The sequence below is a fragment of the Anthonomus grandis genome, chromosome 4 (genome assembly GCF_022605725.1).
Source record: "Anthonomus grandis grandis chromosome 4, icAntGran1.3, whole genome shotgun sequence".
Taxonomy (NCBI): domain Eukaryota; kingdom Metazoa; phylum Arthropoda; class Insecta; order Coleoptera; family Curculionidae; genus Anthonomus; species Anthonomus grandis.
Window position 1 is genome coordinate 15,094,759 of NC_065549.1, and position 22,136 is coordinate 15,116,894.

General features: G+C 31.9%; 1 protein-coding gene across 2 annotated transcripts in view; it reads left to right on the plus strand.

The window, feature by feature from the left end:
- LOC126734955 (hillarin) overlaps positions 1–22,136 on the plus strand; it is a 100,844-nt gene that overhangs the window by 11,047 nt on the left and 67,661 nt on the right. For both annotated transcript variants that reach the window (XM_050438810.1, XM_050438809.1), the window contains exons 2-3: positions 7,058–7,509; positions 17,457–17,686. In XM_050438810.1, the coding sequence (XP_050294767.1) occupies positions 7,146–7,509; positions 17,457–17,686 (594 nt within the window). In that variant the 5' untranslated portion in view covers positions 7,058–7,145. The remainder of the gene's footprint in view (positions 1–7,057; positions 7,510–17,456; positions 17,687–22,136) is intronic.

Consider the following 22,136-nt stretch of genomic DNA (forward strand, 5'->3'; position numbering starts at 1 on the left):
TTTCTTAAAAAATTGCTGTTGATCTGTAAGTGTAAGTAGAAATTTCCTCATAAGATTTTCCTCATAAGAGAGGAGTACAATTAATGGACATATCTTTAAAAAAATGTTTGGAGTATTTCTAAGCTTTTCTATAAAGCATAAAATTATCTGCGATTATGTTCTTAAAGATTTGAAGATCCTTGTCGTTTGTATATGATAAAGTCCGGATATAAAAGCGCTTAAAAATCACACAGATTATAAAAAAGTATATTTTTATGCAATAAAGGTATTAAACAAGCATATAAAGTTTGAAAATTTAAATTTTTGTATGAGAACAGGAATACAACATTTATAAACTTTATAATTATCTGCCATAGAAAATTTCACACTAGTTCTATTTAGTAATTAATATACCTTTTATGAGAATTTATTTAACCCATATTTTACTGTGAAAAAAAAAATCCTTTAAAAAGCGAAATATTGAGAGCTAACCTTTCTACCCAGGTCTAAGTTGTTACTAATAGATCTTCTATAAAGAACCAATTCGTTAAACAGATCTACTCGTACTTATATGTTCTTCAAAAACCCATTTTGTTCCTTATTCATGTAAAGAACATTTTAAATTATTTTAGTATGGAATAACGAGCAGTGCTACGACATAAAAATTTGGCAATCATTTCTTTTTAGCTAATTTTGTAATTTATTAATTTGTACAGGGTGTCAATTTGAAAACTTGTATTGCAAATATCTCTGAAACTAAAAAAGTTAGAAAAGCGCAATTTAATACAAATGTTATACAGGTAGGAGGAACCAATACCACCATATTTTATAGGGTGAGTCATTCCTTCAGCCCGATGCACCCCAACCCCAAAAATTTTAATAGTACACGTTTTGTGATACCTTAAAGTAAAGATCTTTTATAGTAGTATTCATTTGCACAAGAATTTCTTCTAAATTTTCTACAGGGTTAAGAAAATTTATAGGTTAAATAAAATAAACTGTTTTTATTAAGTGTTATTTTATTTAATTAAATGCTCCAAATGCATTCCATTTTAAGCAAACAATAGTATAATCTATTTTCAAACTCATGTTTCATATTTTGAATACTTCTCTTGGAATAGATGCAGATCCTGTAATAACCTCATTGTCGAAGATCATCGAGTGAAGCTGGTTGCGTTTTAAACACAACAGTTTTTAAATGACTCCAGAGAAAAAAAAGTCGAAAAGTATTAGATCTGGTGAGCTTGCCGGCCATTCCATTGGACCTCTTCTCCCAATCCAGTGATCTGGAAATATATCATGCAAAAATTGCCTAACAGGTGGGGTGGCGCTCAGTCTGAGGAAAATGTAATAAATATGCATTAAGGTTCCTACTCCCATAAATGTTCAACTAAATTACTATTTCTTCAACAATTTTAGGTTGAATGGTGATTTTCAACATTTCCAAGTAAGTTTCGCCATTAAGGTTACTATTAATAAATAGATGCGCGACAATAGTATCACCCAATATTCCCGCCAAACACATTGATTTTTTCTAGATATTGCGTGTGTCCCTCCCTGAAAACATGTGGATTTTTATCACTCTAGTATCTAGAATTGTGTTTATTTATAAAACCATTAAAAAAAACTCAGAAGTAATCGTCATTTTTCTGTCATTCCATCGCAAGAAATTCCCTCTTCTATTCTTTAGTCAGGGTCGTCTTCACGCAATTCCTGAAGAATTTGCATTTTGTATGGATGGAGATGACTCATTTTAAGTACCTGACATATAGACATGACAAATGTTTATTATCCCTGAAACTTGGCGTAGAGGCATTGAAAGATTCATAGCAAAATATCCTAATAGCTCTACTTGTGCCGCTTTGTCAAGTACTTCACGCTGAATTCTTTTTTTGGTTTCCACCGATCCTGTTTCTTAAAATTTGAGAGTCAAACTTACGTGCAGCAACTCACTGTAGAATTGATACTATTAAGGACTGCATTAAACTCCAAGCAGCTATTAACTCAGTTAATTAATGGTGCAAGAATAACAACTTGTCTCTAAATGTGGTGGGGTTTCCTACTTCTTAAAAAAGAGCTGTGTTACTTACCAGTACAAAATTGATGATGTGACATTAACAAGATCAACTCACTTTTAAGACTTTGGGATCATTTTTGATAGCTCACTTTCATTTAATTTACATATCGAAGATATGATAAAAAGAAATTATAAAATGCTGGTTTTGTTGTTAGGAACTCTCCATTCTTTGAGAATTTCTTTAGCATAAAACTCCTGTATGTTACCTATGTTCGTTCAATTTTGGAATATTCTTCCTAAGTTTGATCGACATACTATCAGAACTACATTCAAGAACTTAAAATGTAAATGTACTAGGGAATCGGCTTCTCATATGATCGTTTTCTTGAAAGATTTCAGGTAAAATGTTTATAGGAAGGAAGGGATTCGGCAGATCTATAATTATTATAGAAATTAATTAATGACTTGATTGACCAGCCAGAACTCTTGCAACGTCTAAACTTACACAATCCTCGGCTCGCAGTCCTCAAAATTTTACCTTGCAAGACCTAGAACCAACATTATAAAATTTTCGCCTGTACGTAGAGCTTGCAATACATACAATTCTATACAGGATCAATGGGATATATTTCACTGTACCCTATCGGAAATTAAAAGTATTCCCTTAGTTTACAATACAATACAATCGCTTTATTGTCAAAAAATTATACATTTTGTAGACAAAGCTAATATAAATAAATAAATAAACACATGAGTACACAAAAAACAAAAACACAAGACATTTAGATCTTATACAAAATAGGTTACCTATTGTACATGGTCAAATTAATTATACAACTAAATGTTTATAAAGTCAAAAGTTGATATTAAAAAGAATATAAAACAATACAAAAATGCAAATTAGGTAAAAGAAGTATACAAAATAAGTTGAAGTTAAATTACGACTATTATCACAATATAGGTATAACTAATTCTAGAGATGGAGACTAAAAGTAAATAGGGCCAGTGTGTGTGTGGTATTTAAAAGGAAAGATTAAAACAGTTTTCTACTGTGTATAAAGCCTTTTCCAATAGTAAAGCTTTTAAGGCATGGCAAAAACAGGAAAACGTTGTCATAGATTTAATCGTAAAACGAAGATGATTGTGATGATGAATGATGGTGCATTTTTTTGCTCTATAGAGTATAGAAGTTTTTACTAATTCCGACCGTGGGGTTGGCAGATAAATATTATGCTCTGCTTTTCTAAGTGGATAGTTATGAGAAGGCCTCTTTGGAAATTCTGACACATGCTTTCGGATTAAGCAAACAGATTCAAATATAAACAGTGAAGGAAGAGTTAATATTCTATGTTTTTTAAAGTATTCTTGGCAGTGAGCTGTACTGTCAAGTCCCAGTAAATAGCGTATCAATATAAGGCATAGAAGATTGGAATCGCACCAGGACTTAATGGTAAGTAAATCGTTAGATATAGTTGCATGCAGAGACGTGATATCTGGAGTGCTCCAAGTAAAGCTGGTATTGTCGGCGAACAGACAAATTTTGCCGCTGATATCCAGATTGGCCATGTCATTAATAAATAGGAGAAACAAAATAGGGCCCAAAACTGAATCTTGCGGCACACCACATTCAATTGGTTGGCATGAAAATGTTGTCGTATTAACCTTCACGAGTTGACTTCTGAAACTAAGATATGACTTAAACCATTTGAGAGAAGATCCTCTAAACCCATAGTGTTGCAGTTTGTTAATTAAAATATTATGATTAACACAATCAAATGCCTTTGAGAAATCGGAGAAAACTGTAGCTGTGGAGTGTTAATTGTTTAGGCTAGAATAAACACTATTTAGAAGCGAAAACATAGCATCACAGGTGCATTTATTTCTCAAAAATCCAAATTGATTCGGTGTTAAAATTCTATATTTAAGCAAAAATGACAAAACCCTTTTTTAACCAGTCTTTCAACAATCTTAGATAAGGTTGGGAGAAGTGCTATTGGGCGATAATTTAAGGCTTGATCTTTATCCCCTCCTTTATGCAGTGGAATAATAATTGCAGTCTTAAGGCAGCTTGGAAAGATTCCCCTCTGAAATGACATGTTAATTAGGTTCACCAAGTGACTTAAGGTGCAATCAGGCAGGTTTGCAAACATTTTGAGAGTTAGGCCGTCTGTACCAGACGATGATTTATTTTTTATTTCGTTATTTGTACTTCTTCGGTGAATGATACACGGGTAAAAAAGAAACTGTGCAGATTATCATTAAAAAGATACGATAGTGGATCGTGAGAAGGTGATATGGTGGTTATCAGGTTCTTAGCCACATTTACAAAGTAATTGTTAAGGTCTTCCGGTGAAGTAGTGATAGTGCTAGGCGAGGAAGATTTATTATATTATACATCCTTTGCAGCTTTTATTGTCTTGTGATAAACTCTTCTGTATCGCCTGACGTAATTGTGGAAAACATCGCTAACGGAGAATTTTTTTAGATGCGATAATGAGCGCATGTTTTTTGCTGATATACGTAAGCCACAAGTAGACCAAGGCTTATGATGTTTAATTTTTATAGGCCTCATAGGAAAACACTTATCTGAAATTTTTGATAAAGTCCTTGTAAATCTAGAAAACTCATCATTGATATCATCATAAAGAAAATCCCAATTGCACTCAAGGCACTGATTCTTGAAATTTAATAAATTCTTGTCACCAAAAACACGGCCTAATCCACGTAAAGTATTTTTGTTTTTAGATTCCAAAGAAAATCTACAAATTTCAGCTTCATGATCAGAAAACCCTGCATTTAAGACAGTACAATCAACGAATGATGGAATAAATGATGACACAATATATTCGATTGTGCTAGTACTATTTTTAGTTATTCTGGTTGGAGAGTTGATGTGCATTTCTAAACCCAATGAATCAAAAATTGATTGCAGAGACTCTTGAGCAGCACACACTGGTGAAGTCAATGTTAATTAGATAATCTTTAGATAATCTTGTTTTCTTTTTTTAAAGTTTTTATTAATAATTTGTTTTTTTTTTTTAATTTTATTTTGATTAGAAGATTTCATTGTTATATGTATCTTTTCCGCTCTATTATTGGAATTTCTCTGTTGACTGATATAAATAAATAAATAAAGTTTGATGGAGAACTTTTAAACCATTCTAAGGGTATGCCTCTTACACTTATTTGTTTTACCTTTATAAAATATTATGGTCAAAAATCTTTCGCAAGTCGAGAAAGATAATGGAACAGGCCAAACCATTATCTGTTATTAAATGAATATCACAAATTAATCTTACAACAACTACAATACAATATAATGACCATATTTTTATTTCAATATCTCTAATACTAATTTCATACTTAGATATTTGTAATTTAAGTCATAGTATTACCACTAACCCAAAATCTTTATTTCATTCTTCAGACGTGTTGTATTGAATTGAGTTGTCGAAACAGTGGGCTGCCAAGGCAGTTATGCTTATAGGTCTCCTAATGGACCCGTCATGCCCCACCGGGGGTTACCAGAGCCCAACGGCCTTAGAGAAACCGATAAGGCTCTCTGGTCTGAAGAACTTAAAGTCACTCGGTACACTGAAAGTGTTACCCAAGTTTTTAACCTGGCGCGCGTGAGTGCTGGGCACTTCCCGACTACATGGTCAACGGTTTCATCCTCCTCACAGCACCATCGGCATTCCGGGTTGTCCGCAATACCGATAGTATGGAGATGGCTTCTTAAGTACCAGTGACCGGTTAAAAGACCTGTCACTAGCCGAATTTCGCGTCTTTTTAGGCGTAGTAGATTTTTGGTGAACAGGCAGAGGGCCCACCTATGTGCGCTTTGCCTGTCTCATACCAGGGGACTCAGTCCATCTTCGGTGGGTCCACTTGTCCAGCAGACCCATTTGGCGATACCAACTATGGGTTCCGGCCCCATCGGCACATTCGCGATTCCCAGTCTGGCAAGAGAGTCCGCTTCCTCATTACCTGCATGGCCTGCGTGGCCAGGTATCCAGACGAGCTGGACCCTGTAGCCAACCTGCACCAGTTTTTTCAGGACTTTTATGCACTCAGACTTCAGACGTGTTTCGCTAACGATGTTAACATCTTTAAGAGAAGATTAAAACTACTGTTTTTTCTAAATCTTTTGAAGATGCTAACATCGTTAGCAAAATACGTGTCGAAAGTCAAATAAAGTTTTGTAACTTGAGTGTGACACTAAAAGTTCTAACCATAAGACTGTATAATTTAAGAGCTACTCTTTACATCTCCACTCTTGAACAACGGTTGAATTCTGAAAATTCAACTGAAATATCTTGCATTTATCTTACTCGATCCCAAATTCTAAGGAAAAGGAATTATTCTGTATTAAATAATGGGAGACTCGCTACATAATTGATCATTATCATGACATTAACTTCATCAGTCCCCACTTTCTAGTTATTCCTAAATCAGAGGAAAATTAGAAATTCTGAAAAAAGAGTGTTCAAAATATTTTTAGATAGTTGGCTTCCATTATTATTCAAAAAACCATTTGCTACAATAGGCAGATCAATATGTTACCGATAACTTATTATTGAAGACCACTCACAATGTTCATTGCTTTTGTTGTATAAAATATTTTTAACTACTCGATAAATCTTATTATTGTTGCTGACGTTCTTATATTCAAAATCCTACCTTGTCAATAATTTAAATGTTAAGAAGAAAGAGATAAACCATCTTTTTGTTAAAACTCTTTGATAGTTCTATAGGCACAAGCAGTCCAATTATGCTCAATTACCACCGTTTGTCTATTGATAGAGTAAGAGAGAGCAAAGCACCAGCATATTTCTTTATATAAGTCTAATGTAGATTCTAAATATTATTAGATAGTATAAGAGAAAAAGAAATATATCAGTTCAGTTACAATTAATTCTAATTAGTAGTATAGTTCTGTTTGAAAATCATGAAATAAATGCAACTATTAAAAGAAATTACGTACTATATAAAAGAGGACAAGTAATGTGATTTTTAGGTATATTATACTAAAGTTAGTTAATAACTTATTTTTTATTTCAGACAGAGGCCCCCATAAAACTCTACCAGAATCAACCACAAGAAAAGATACAAGTAGACTCACATGTGCTAAAAGAAAATCCAAAGAAAAATGATCCAAAGCAGTTACAAGGCAATGTATCGGCCAAACTTCTACGAGTCTACATGCCTCAGGTGCGACGAGACGGTCTACCAGGTAGATCGCGTGGGTCCATTAAAAGATTTTACCTTTTTCCATAGCGGGTGTTTTAAATGCGCGGTGTGCGGTACCAAATTGACATTAAAAACGTATTATAATAACCAGCACCGGCAGGAGGACAAGGAGGTGTACTGTAGCGGGCACGTGCCGAAAATCGGACCGGGACATTTGGACGGTAGTAGTGTCGGTATTCGAAGTGCGTTGAATGTTCCAAAGAGTTCGAATTTTGTGAATGAGCAAATTAGGGGACCGGGTAGGAGTAGTGTGGACGCCGATGGTAAGATTTTATGTTTTTCATATTATTTTTTTATAATAACTTAAATATATTCAGATTTCGTTGAACTTTTATCAGTGATAATTCATATATTTATAATAATTTATCAGTTGATTTCTAGTAAATGCAACTCTTTTTTCAGTTAGAAGTTTAGTCATTTCGAATTTCCCGATATTTGAAAAAATTATTACTCTGACCTTAAGTTTACTTCTAGTAGATGCATGGAAAGTAATGAATTCAGAACTTTTAGTATCAAAAAGCAGTCGTAATAATTGAGAATTACTTGATTTTTTTAACAAAGAAACATTCTAATTCTTACTTAAGAATTGCTAATTTAAATATTAAGGTGCGTCCAGACCAGGCGCGTCGAACCGCGCCAAGCCGCGCTGAGCATTTGTGAACGTTGCAGCAACGTTAGCGAACATAATTTGGCCTTTGCGCGAGAAACGTCCAAGCCGGTTGTTCCGCTCTGCAACAAACAGTTGTTCATCAGTGCTTCAACCGCTGCGATTAGTTGTTCAATAAAATGGCCAATTTCGACCAGGCTGTTGGCGACAAGGGAAGATTTTAAAAAATCGATTCTTTCTCTTCCTCGTTATTTTCGATGTAATAATATCGACATACACATTTAGTCATATTTTATCAATTTATTTGTTTTGGATAGTTCTTCTCCTTTTGTTGTGAATATCATTTATTTTTTTTAAAGTATTTGTATTGTTTAGTCAAGTCGGTCATGCGCTAGGTGAGGCCTAACTTATTTATTTATTTATTTATATGTGTACCTTGGCCATGAGGTCTGCATCTCAAGGGATAACCAGTCATACGAAGTAACGAGAATACTCACTCTCTAATGGACAGCTTTTGCAAGACTTAAAAATGTTTTTAAGAGTGATATTCCCGTCAATCCAGTCATCTTACCAGTATGGCTGAAATCAAACCAAAAACCAAAACATTTCTCAATGAGAGACAGTATTGATTTAGTAGATAATATTGTTGCATATTCAAAGAACTGTACTTTAAAAGAAGTCTACGCATCTTTAATAAGTTTAATTTAATATCTTTGTAATTGAGTAATATAATGTATAGAAATTTGAATTTTTCTGAAATTGAACATCTAGAATTATTTACTTGACTTAATTAATGATATTCATATACTCAAGTAAAACAGAAAGCAAATTTTTCTCTGCAGCTATGAATTTGGGTAATTTCTGTCACTTTTTTTCATTTTACCTTTCTTCTGACGTTTTAATGATTGTCTTGATCACGTTATTTAGATATCATCAGTTAAAAATGTGAATCGGAATTCAGTAGAGAATTTTCATGAAGTATTAAATTTTTTTTAAAAATGTTAATGCTTCATCAAAAATTATACATTATTATAATTAAAGATTTAGGAGTGTCAAATTAGGAATATCTATAGTTAAACTTCGACTAAATGTAAAAAAAAACAGGTGATCGTTTCGTAGCTTTTAAACTATTAGGACTTTATTTTATTTACAAAATACATCCTTATATTTATATTTTAAAGAAAAAGTAGAACTTTTAATAATTTAAAAAGAATTCATCTGATTTATCAATAAAATGTTAAGCACTCCACCTTGGGTTCAACTTCAATTAAATGAAATTGGAAGACTAGGCACAAAATCAGAAGTGGTGAATAAAACTATGAAAACAAATAGGGTTAACTGAATTAAGGTCAAAAGAACTCAAGAAAATAACTTTCGAAAGCATATTTTGATGTTTCGTTTTTTTTTATTCAATTGATGTTTATATAAGTTAACTGCTTCACTTAATTAAAATTAATTCTTAAAACATTTTCATGAAAGATCATTAAAATAACAGAGGAAATCACTAAAATATTCATAAGTTCTCACAGATTACTCAATGACAATCTTTCAATAGGGCTCTAGGCAAGGCTAGCTTCAATATTAATTTTTCTTGTAACCCTAATTGGTATCTACTTTAAATTTCAAATCATGAATGCAGATTGTATTCAATAATTAGAAACAAAAATATTTATTTACCGGTTTCGTATGGCTTGAAGGTTACACCATAATTATATTGCTTAAAAAGTTTAAATAGTTGTTGTACTATTTCTAGGTGCTATTAAAAATGCGTTTTAAAAGGTCATCTGGCTAGTATCAACAGTAATTAAGCGACGTTTCAAATAAGTATGTCTTAATAAATATAATTTGAATAAATAATTTAAAATGCTGGTAAATTTTTATTTTAATAGTTAACTCTCATGACAACTTTCTTTTACAAGGAAGCTAAAATAAACTTAAATCTATGAAATAAAAAAAAAAGTTTATTAACATATTCTACTTCAATTAAACTCTTTTTTCTATATTCTATGTTTAAAGAAATGTGAGGTAGTACCTCAAAAATTAATAACTCTAATAAGGTGCACAATGGTCTTTAAGAAATAGTTCTGCACTTCTCTTGGGTCTCTTACTATCTGAACTAGTGACACAGTTTCACTATCTCACACAATGATCTGAAAGGCTCAGTTAAAAAATATATTCGAAACTATTAATTTTCTTTAAAGCCTGAAATTGGTGAAAATCGTACTAATTCTATTTCTAGCAAAAGTTGGCGAAAAAATTTAAAAAAGTTGAATATAAACTTGCATAGAAATATCACCTTAGTGTTTTTTCGGCACAAGTTGTTAAACTAGACAAAAAAATATCAACTTTTCCATCTTTTTCCTATATCCTAATCTCAGCGTGACAAATAGAAGAGTATAACGCTAAGGTGATATTTTCCTTGTATTATTTTCCTTATATTACTTGTATAAGAGTAATATTTTAACTTAACCTTAAAATATCTGAAATAAAAAAAAATCCTTTAAGTAAAAATTATGTTAGAATTAATCGACTTAGATGGTGTATGTTTTTAAAAAAGTTTTTTAAAAAATAATAAAAATATGTACTTACAACATATACTCAAAAAAAAAGCAAAAAATGTATTCTACTGCAATGAAATATTCAGTAATTGTTAATAATTCATTTAAATTATTATTAAATAGATAAAACTTTTTACACCATTAAATTCTACAGAATAAATACATATGAAATTCGTTAATTAACTTATGGAACAAAATAGGAAAACTTATAAAATATCCATTTTAGGAAAGAAATTATTTCAAACAAAAGTTGTATATATTTTAGTTCTAAATAACTTTTGTTGTTAGTATCTTTTTTAAAAAGTCAATATATTCCATGAAAATGGATATAATCTGTTATAGCGTATGTACATGCCTACTACAGCATACCTGTATAGAACATAATAAAGTATACAGGTTGGGGAATTGAAGATTACGCATTGTCGCAGATTACGCAACTTCTGGCTGTTTATAATCCTATTATATAAACAAAAACAATATTTATAAACAAAAGAGTTAAAATTATTAAAGGGTTTTATGGAGGCAATTTGGCAGTACAATGTAGGGATTAGTTTTTTCAAATACATTTGAAAATAGATGGATTCCTTGTGAAAGAACAATCTTAAATGTGGTTTTAAGTTTTGAGGCATCATTTTGTCTTCAAGATTTTCATACATGTATCACGCTAAAGTGCAAGAAGTTTCTATCGGAAGAATTCAGGAGTAAGAACGACTGGAAGAAATGGTTTGCAGTTTCCTAGAAGGGTATTCTAAATGATTAAAAAGAAATATTATAGAGGACCTGATGGAAAAACCAAATGAAAATTAAAATTATTTACGAAATATGTAATTTTCAGCTAAATATTCTTTCAATTTCGTAGTTCTCAAAAATTGATTGCTTAGGCTAGTATTTTGGGCGACCATATTATAGGACTTTTTTTTATGTACTTTAACACTTTGACCCCTGCACCCGGTTTCACAACCCGAACTAAAAATTTTTTTTCATAAATTTGTTTTGAAAATTACTTGTCAAGACAATAAGGATACAATAACAGTATTTTTTTTTTAAAGTAGTGATTTTAGAATGCGTGTATTTTTTTGATATACGCAGTTCACAGAAGCTGACATTTACTCATTACGGTTATATTAACCTGCATGTATGAAAACCAATACACAATTTTTTTATAATAAGTTTATTCAAAAAGTAGAAAAACTTACATTAGACTTAAATTTACATTTTTTTGGATACATTATGTGTTTTGAAAAAGCAATTTAAACATAAAATTTTGTTGTCTGTACATCCTGAACATCTAGTGTTACATTGTTTCGAATTTTTGGATGCATGCGCTCTTCCGTATCTTTCTGAGTAATAGTTATAACAAACCACGCATCTTCCTCTCTTTGCTTGTTCTTCCAATCGATGAGTTAATGCTGGCAGGAGAGGAACATCTTCATTGTCCTTGCACAAACTCTCAACAAGTCTCTCCCTAAAAGTCGTAATATCCATTTTTTTGTCTAAAGCTTTATTACACAGTTTTAGTGCATTGACAACGCTAGTACTTGCTATGACTTCTATCCCCACTTTCCGATACCATTTCAAAGAACGCCTCACGGGATTACTATAGGAAGTTACTTGGTCCGAGACATCAATGTAGGACTTAACAGCGTTATATTCGATTATGGTAGATGGCTTATTTTTTATACCAGTTCTTGTCTGGATTTCAGTCATTACTGGAGGCGACTTAGTTGTCAAAAAAGCAACATCTCGTTTGTCTACCCATTTGCCAACAACAACTTTCGTGTTGCTCGCTTGACACAGCATTTCTCCGCGATTTAATTTTTGCTCAAAGACACGTTTAGGGTTGTATTTTCTATTTTTTTCGCAGTGTTCCAATTAAATGAGTCTCATTGTCGTTCAGTAGGTGAGCTAAACTAACACTGGTGTAATAGTTGTCGGTAACTAAGGTCCTACCGCTGTTCAAAATAGGTTGCATTAACTCCATTACTACTTGAGTTGCTACTGGTTGATCCGTGGGTCGGACTTCCTTTCCAGCATAAACTTTTAAGTTGTACGTGTAACCACCTTGAGCACACAGCTTAAACATTTTTATGCCATACTTATGGCTTTTTCCAGGTATATATTGCAAAAATGATAGTTTCCTGGCACCAAAGCTGCCTGGAAATTTTTGATGGATATTCATAAAGGTGTTTCCAGTTTGAATAATCTGTTTCCCTCTGGACATAACTCATTATCCGAAAAATGTAAACAAGGCAGCAAAGCTTCAAATCGACATGGTAATATCTGTGTAACTTTATATATATCAGTTTTATAAATAAAACTAGTGCTCCAAAAATCTTTTAGACGAGGTTTTGGGCTAAGTCCCATCCATATAAGGATTCCAATAAATTTTAACATTTCTTTGTGATTTGTGTCACTCCAGTTGGCGAGAATTGAGTTTTTTGAGATAGACTCATTGACAATACCAGCAATAATCTTTTGATGGGCGTACCGATTTGTTTCGGTTACGAGAAGGTCAACCAATTCATCAGAAACTAATAGCCTAAAAAGAAAGCGGGCTGTCGTCATAACGCGTTTCGACAATCGGACCTAATGTACTATCCTCTTGTGGATTTGGAAATTTATTTAGATTCTTTTCATCAACATCATTCCAAATTACGTTTGGTTGTACTCTTGCCGCTTGAACTTGGGGAGCAACTAAATTTATATCTTGATCTTCGTCATCACTACTGGTACCCTAAAAATAGACATAATTTTTATTATTGAGGGTATAATATAAAAATACAAATATTACCTGTTGTGGCTGGTCTTGGTTTTTCGGTACTTGAGGTTGCTCTCAGCACCATGATCTCTCAGCGTACCATGATCTGCATCTGAATCATCAAATGGCTCGTCAGTATCGCTAACATCGCTTAAACTTTCAGCTAAATTGGCAAATTCTAACTCCGAAAGAGCACGTTTTCTTCTACCCGGCATATATGCGCGCGAAAATCGTCACTAGCAAGACGTACAAACACTCGATTACCGAACTGTAAACAAACACTGATCCTAAAAATTATATTTGCCGGTATTTAGGTTAAACGAGATTTTTGCCATGTTGCCGGACTTACATAACAATTTTTAACAACCTAGGAAAAAAAACTAGTTACCAGAACCTAAAGGTATTAAAAAGCCCATACGAATACATGTTAACTATGTTCGGATGAAATACACAGCACGTTGAATACACCAAATATCCGTGTATCAAAAAATATACACACAGGCTAATTTACAAATCTTCTTGCGTATTACTTTTGATACACATAGGGGTTAACGTGTTAAACGCCCACAAATACCTTAACTTGCTGCAAAACCGTTTTTCTTGGCATTTAAATACTCCTTTGAAAAACATAAAAAAAAGTTCATTAGTTGTTTCCACTTCTGTATAAGAACCAAAAAGGCCATTGTATATACGAATAATAAGCATTTTTTGTGACTCACTACGTTTATTATGTTTTTTACATATAATGATTATGGACTTTATTATGGTTTTTATTTTTTTATTGCCCTGAGGATGGTCTAATATAGCCCAAAATATCGGCAATATTAAAATTTAAAACCCCAGCTTTATTTGACCCTACATCCAATTAACTCATCAAGAAGCATAAAATCATTTTAAGAAAACGATTCTCTATGGGTTGTATACTATTTTGTATGTATGCAAAGCCTGGATCAAAAAAAAGTTTAGAAATGGCTGAACTTTCTCAATTTATTACAATTAATAAGACAGATACCCCCATTAAAATCAGAAGCTTACTAATGTCGTACTGAAAAATAACGATGTAGAAGGTGAGTAGCAGAGCGCACGAAATGCTTGCATGCGCGTTGCTATATTTTGCATTTAAGTATCTCTCTCTGCATAATGATCGATTCTCCAACCTGTATATTGCATATGTAAACCATTGTTCAAATTTTTGTTGTAACAGCGAAAAGTGGACTGAGATTTAAGAGAAGTAAAGCGTTAAATAATCTATAAATTATTTACAACAACTTACACGTCTAGCTAATGATTAATTTTATTATAATTAATTTTTTTACTTTATTGTAAAATTTTCTATAAATATTAATTTTTTCAATTAAATTATTTAAAAAATTACAACTTATAACATATTGCATTAATTAGATCTAATAGGTTATACAACAAGCAATGAAAAGAGTTTCTCTTTACCCTAAACTGATTAATCGTATTAAATGTTTATAATAATTAGCTTATTACTGAATGTTTATAACAATAGTACACAAAATTTATGTTAAAATATTGAAATATAGTTTTTTATGTATTTTTTTCATCTAAGTTGAATATTCTAATTAGTTTTTTTTCTATTTATTAATAATTTAAACAAATTATCAACAATTACTGAAAATTTCATTCTAGCAAATGATCTTTTCTTCTGCATTTTTGAGCATAATAAGTTTAAGAGGTGAGTGCATATCTTTATTATTTTATAAAAAAGTATACGTAAAAATGTATAAATAACCTATATAAACCATCAAAGTCGACTCATCAGACATTTTTTGTTTGGAAAAAAAAATATTATTCATAAAATGTGAAATTTTGAAAAAGTGTCGCATCAAAAATAATTCATTTTTGGGGAAATGAAAAATAAAAAGAAAATAAAATTAATATATATATAACTTTTAGATTTGTTTTTTTTATTTTGAGGTCAATTTTCTCCAAAAATTGAAATTGTACGATTTTTCACCGTTCCAAAACTTCTCAGTCTCACTATATAGAAAAGTATTTTCATGTTAATTGTAACCATATTTAACCATTACCCGTTGGAAAACTTCCTCTTTCAAGCAAATAATCTTTAGAGTTTTCCTTCAAAATAATGAAGGACACTAGTGTTAGATTTAAAGAAGAAAGAATATTCAAATAGGTTAAGTTAATAATTCAAACAAGTTTAGAAAATGCAATTCAAAAGTAGTTCATATATTTTTAAGTTAATTTATTTCTCTTACTTAGTGGAAGACTATAAAATATAAGATTTTTTATGTTTATTAATTCTTGTTTTACTCCATAAAGTTTTTGAGACTAGATGTAAAAGTATTCTTGCTACAGGATTAAAATTCTTCTTAAATCAACCCAATTCCTATCAACTTATGTTATAAAATAAAATTATTAGAATAAATTAATAATTACTTTAATTAATTTTTTAATCTTAGATAATAAAATAAATACTTCCGCATCTGGTAGAAAATCAATAAATACCTAAAACTCATTCAGTTGTAAACAAATGCATTCTATAGGCTACTTGAGTTGTTATTACATAAAAGTACACTAGATCTATGGCATTCCAATAAGAACCTTTTATTTCTTCGATATTAATACGTCAACTTTCTAATTAACAAATCGAGTGTCCGCGCTGTATGATATTATAACCAATAAATAAGACTATTATTATTAAAACTGTTACTTTACTTAAGCGATATTTCTTTAGGCTAACTGTATTCGAATTTATGTTCCTTAAGCTTGGTTTATAGTGGTATATGTATACAAAAAAATTGACGTCAATGTACTTTTAACCATATCAAATTTGTGACAGAAGAAGTTAAGATAATATATTTATTCTAATAAAAAGTTAGTGTATATTATTAATACAAGACAGAATAGGAATATATATATTTTTACTTGAACCAAATATGCCTTTATCAAAAAATATCAAAGATCCTATAGAAGTAGATATCAATACAAATAATGGATTTCTTTGAAGTTAATGGTTTGTACAATAGCTCTCAATTTAATTTGAGACAAACTACAAGTAGAAGAAAAAACTAAAGAAAGAGCTTTCACATCTAGTACTATAACACAGTAGTATTTAAGTAAGACCTTTGACTCTATAGGCTATGGAATTCTCTCATGAAAAGATCAGATATTATAGGTTTTCCCCTAACAATATTCAGCTTGTGCGGCTATGTCGCATGACGCAAAATAAAGTATTGTAATAGCAATTGAATACCTCAAGGGTTAGTTTTGGGACCTATACATTTTCTGATATATAAATGACTTTCCAAACATTTATTTAAATTCAATATACACCTTCTTTGCTGGTAATACGTGTCTCTTGACGTATTTGGGACTCACTCAGGAGTCACTGCATAGAGATTGGCTATAAAGGGTGGTTTAGTTCAAAGAGACTACTTTTAAGTACTAAAAAGATACTCAGGGTGTTTTTTTAATAGGGGAGCTGTATGATTTAAGTACTGACATTAAAAGTTGGAATTCCTTAATGCTAAGCTATAATGAACTATACATATAAACGCATTAGCATCACGATTAGCAAGTGATTTTGTTTCTCTGAAACCTGGCAAATAAGGTGTCTAAACGGATTTAAATAACTGCCCATTTTGTAACCTTTCACGCACAGTATTCCTACGCAATTATTGCATGTGGTCATACAGCTATCGGCACATTGATTTTATCCTGAATACTGAATACAGTGTCAACACTGTATTTTGGAAACGAGGCACTTCTGATTATCGATGTCCTATCTCAAACTACTTTTTTATGGTTCTTGTACATACCGTACATACCGACAAATATCTCCAGAAGTGTTAGAAAATGTCAGAAACGAATTTTATTATCGTCTTGGGCCTTGCCAACAAGTAAATGGTGCTCATTTTGAGCATCTTATACATTAAACGCAACTTTTAATAATTTAATGGTTTTAATTTTTTTTTCGTATTTCTCCTTTAGATAATCATAAAAGTAAATAGGGCAATTTAATCAAGAAAAGGGGCTCTTTTCAATGAGAGTTTAAAAAAAGTGGCTATCCATTTGAAAAAAAAAAGTTGGGGTTAATTTGGACTCCCCCTGTAGGTGAAAAAATACAAAAACTATCTTGAAATGTGAAAAAAAATTAACAAAAATCGACGGGTCTCAGGAAATTTGCGAGATAAATTTTGATTAGTTTTATCTGAATTTATTCCAGTTAAAGTCACCACAGTGTATATAACTCTACTAAGCTTGTACTTCTACAGATAACTAAAAATATCCTCTTTTTTTCAGCCCTTCATGTAAGAACCCAGACAAACGGTTCATCGAACCCCCCGCCTCACTCGCCCCCTTATGGGGAGAGACATTACAGTCCCACCACTTACACAGACGGCGCATCCCCTACGGGATACCAATATGGCAGGTTTGACGCCAGCGCCCTCCACATAGCACACGCATTAAAACAGACAGAATTGCAGAAAAGTTATAAAATACATCGAGAGAAACCTATTGACGCGTATTTGGTGAGTTTTTATTTATTAAAATACGCAGTTATTACTAACAAGTCATAAAATATGATTTTCTGCATGCAACCCATAAGGTTGCAAATCTGCCTGGCCGTAATGCCAAGCAAATTTAGGTACGTATTATTATGTCGATAAATCTTGTACTTAACAAAATAGATATTGTGCGGTATTATTGTAATTAAATTGACAAGAAGCTGTGCTTTCCAAATCCAAACCTTTCAAGTGCTGTACTTATGACATGTATTGAGAAATCAAGGTTGGAGTACAGCAAAGCATACATATGTTTGAGCGGATCAATATAGTCTCAATGAATTTCAGTTTAACATATATAGCTGTGTTTTCCAAACCATTAGTCCATGGTTGTTAGCAGCGATACCAGTTTTTGCGTTGTTTGATAGCTTTGATGATCTACTTATAGAGGATTGGATCAAAGTACAAATCTAGAATTAATTTTTCAAAAAAACTATATGTTATTATGAGCAACCTACGTCCTTTCCATGAGTCATTAAATTGTAATCCAAAGAACATGTAATATCAGAACTTCACGATCGTGTCAAATGCCTTCGATAAGTCTATGTACCTTAAATATCTTTTCTGGTGCTTCTCCAGGGGATTTTGTCAAGTGTATAAATAGATTTAAGTGGTACATGTTCCTTCATCCAGATAATTCAAAGATTTTGTCACTTAAGCTTGATTTAGATCTTAATTGATTTTATTGAGTTGAGGTTCCAAAAAAGATTAAAATGAAAATATATATTTAAAAATGTGTTTAAAAATCATGAAAAAGCAAGGTGTTATCTGTGAGGTCTAAAGCGAGAAACTATTGTCAGACTCGTATCATTTATATGGACTGATATTTATTAACTCCTTATAAATACTGATAATGAATATAATAATTAACTTATGGACACCTGACCCACGCAAATCCAGTTCCTTGATTCACTCAGTCAAAGGTTTCTGCAGTAAAAAATTCTCAAACGTCTTTCTTCAATAATAAATATGATGGCAAATTCACTAGTGCCTTTGTCTTGACATAAGTATTCTCATAATCTAGGGAGTAGCTAGCAATCAAAACTCTTGCATTGTTAGTCAGTATTAGGTAAGATGAATAGCAACTTATTAGAACATACCTTTTAATAATACATATGATTTGGATCGTACTTTCCTGTCTATTTATAGACTTGTTTACACAATTTATAGCATGCCTCTAACTGGTTTTACCTAGATGATCTTATACTCGAGAGTATTCTATTTCTTTCAATTTAACTTTATTTATTAAGCCTCAAATAATAATATTGGGTAGCACTTAGAAGATTTTAAAATTGATGAAAATCTGTTGAAAAAATCTTATAATGAAGCCTAGGGTCTTTAAAGAAGATCTTACGCTTGTATCTGTTTGAGCATTGAAGGTAAGCTCTTAATCAACACATACCCCCAGGTCACTAACAGAGTCACAAAGTGTGGTATCATTTATTATGTTACCAAAGTTAATATCATTTTTAAGCAAAGAAATTAAAATCTTACATTTCTGAAGATTAGGTGGGAGTCTTTAAATATTATAAACTCTATCAAGATCTACTTGTAGCTGCATGCAGTCATGACGATTCTTAACAAGAGGAAAAAACTGCCATATCATCGGCAAACAGTTGACATTATCAATATAGTGAATATCAATAATAAAACTCAAAAATAAAAATGGAGCAAGTATGTTCCTCTGGGGGCACCATTTAAGGCAATGTAGGTAGATGATCTGAACCGATTGAACTTAATAAATTGCGGTCTATTTAATAAGTAGGAGATGAAAAACTCTACTAGATGTTTATAAAATTCCATTTTATAAATATCAGGCCTTAGCAAAATCTGTATATACTACATTAGGTTGACATTTGCAATTTATAGCGTCATATGCATTTCGCACAAATTACATTAAATTTTATTTTTTTTTATTTTTATTTTATTTTATTTTAATTACACCACTCCACAGAAAAAATTCCAATTATTGAGTGGGGGAAAAAAATACAAAATTATACAAATTACAATCCAAAACTAGAGAAAAAAAAAGAATACATTATTAATAGTAATAGTTTCCTACAATATTATACAATACTTGAATAAAAAATAATTTTGTTTATTTCTACTATCTAGGAAAAGCGTACTCTTTTAATTTCGGACAAACTGCAGTTGAATATGTCACATTGATCCTGAACAGAATTAAAAGTGCCACATGCTCTACGCATTGGAGAATATTTACAAATATTCGTTCTAGGTCTAGATAGGTAAAATGTGTCAGAATTTCTAGATGATATGCGGGGCACATGAAGATTTACATGTCGTAATAAGTCTGGCGAATTAATTTTATTATTAAGAAGTTTAAATAAAAATTTCAGATCAGCAGATTTTCGCCTCTCCTCAAGGCTACTAAAGGAGTACCTTTCTAGTAGGCGTTGATGTGAAAAACCAATTTCTGGGTACACTCCGTCACATTTATATGAAAGGAACTTTAAGAATTTACGCTGAATATTTTCTAGTTCATGTATATGATTCATATAAAATGGTGACCACACAGAAGAAGCATATTCCAGTATTGATCTCACATAAGAAAAATACAAAATTTTAAGACTAAAAATATTATTAAAGCTATGTGCGTTCCTAATGACAAAACCCAGCATTCTGTAGCTCCGATTAACAATGTCCTGAATGTGTGGCTGAAAGGAAAAAGTGCTGTCGAATGTCACCCCCAAATCCTTAAACTCCGTTGATCTCAGGACAGTCTCACTGTCCATAGTATAGTCATACATAAAAGGGGTTTTCTTCAAAGAGTAAGAAACAACTTTACACTTGGCAGCATTAAGAGGAAGATTGTTATTTTTGCACCATGCATTGAGGAGATTAATATTATTTTGCAATTCCATACAATCTAAGATACTATTGATGCCATAATACAATTTTGTATCATCCGCATATAACAAACTATTTACAGTGAGCTGTTCCGATATACTATTAATAAATGTGTTGAAGAAGAGCAGCCCCAATATGGAGCCCTGTGGAACTCCAGACGTTGCAACAATCTGAGCCGAACTACGGCCATAACATTCCACGTGCTGAAGACGACCCGTAAGATAAGAGCTAAAAAAGTGTATTAGGTGAGAAGAGAAACCGTAGTTTTGGTCAAGATTATTTAGAAGAATACCATGATCCAGACGGTCAAAAGCCTTCGAGAAGTCTGTATAAATAACGTCAACCTGTGACCTGGTATTTATTGACTCAGATATATGTTCTGTAAGACAAACTAAGTTTGTGGTGGTAGATCTACCTTTCATAAATCCATGTTGACGATGATCTATAAGACCCCTCATTAAAGGAAATAAGGCCGAATGAAGAACACGTTCAAAACATTTAGAAAAGTTGTTGATTATTGTAATTGGCCGATAGTTCTCGATGAGATTTTTATCATTTTTTTTTGTGTACTGAAATTATCTTTGATGACTTCCAGATGTTCGGGAAACATTCTTGTTTTAGAGCCAGATTAAAGAGAACTATTAACGGTTTAGCAAAAATACAAGCACAATCATATAAGAGAAAAGCTGGTATTTTATCAGGGCCAACTATTGATTTAGGCTTGATAGTCTTTAAGGCCAGTAAAACATCATTTTCAGTGAAATCAGACAAAATTATGGACTGTACATAAGGCTTTTGAGTTATATCAACATTATTTTGCGGCGATTCACCAGTAGTGTAAGAACTCTGGAAGTAATCGGCAAATGCATTGGCAATACCCTGAGGGCTACTTAACAGCTCTCTTCTCTGATCAAACATAGATTGTGGTAACGAGCTATTTTCTTTTGAGTTCTGAATTAACTTCCAAAAATTATGAGGTTTTAATTTTAACTCATCTTCAAGCCCTCTACAATATTGCTTATAAGAGAGATCAATATCTCTTTTAATCTTAGAACGTAATCCTTTTAATCTGGCTAAATCTTGAAGATGAACAAAACGTTTAAATTTTTTCCACTTGTTATGTTTTTCTTTTAGGGTTTTTATTATCTCTGCGGTAAACCATGGCGGATAGGTTCGTGTTCGTTTTACAGTTTTTGGAACAAGCTCATTAAGACAGGAATAAATTTTTTGATAAAAGAGCTCCAGGGCATTATTGACATCCCCAGCGACTCCCAAATCACTCCAATCAATTCCGAGGAAGCTATCATATAAAACTCTAAGATCAGCTCTCTTAAAATTATAGAAAATATTTTCTACTTTACAAGTATTACATTTCTTGCTCTTGACGTCATTAATTCTTATGAGTAAAGATGGATGAACTGCTTCCTCCTCCACCAAAGAATCGGAGCAACCCTCCACTGTGCAAAGCTCAGAATCAGACGAGATGACAAGATCCAATATCCTACCTTGAGAATTCCTAATAGAATAAATTAGTGACTACCTTAAAAGA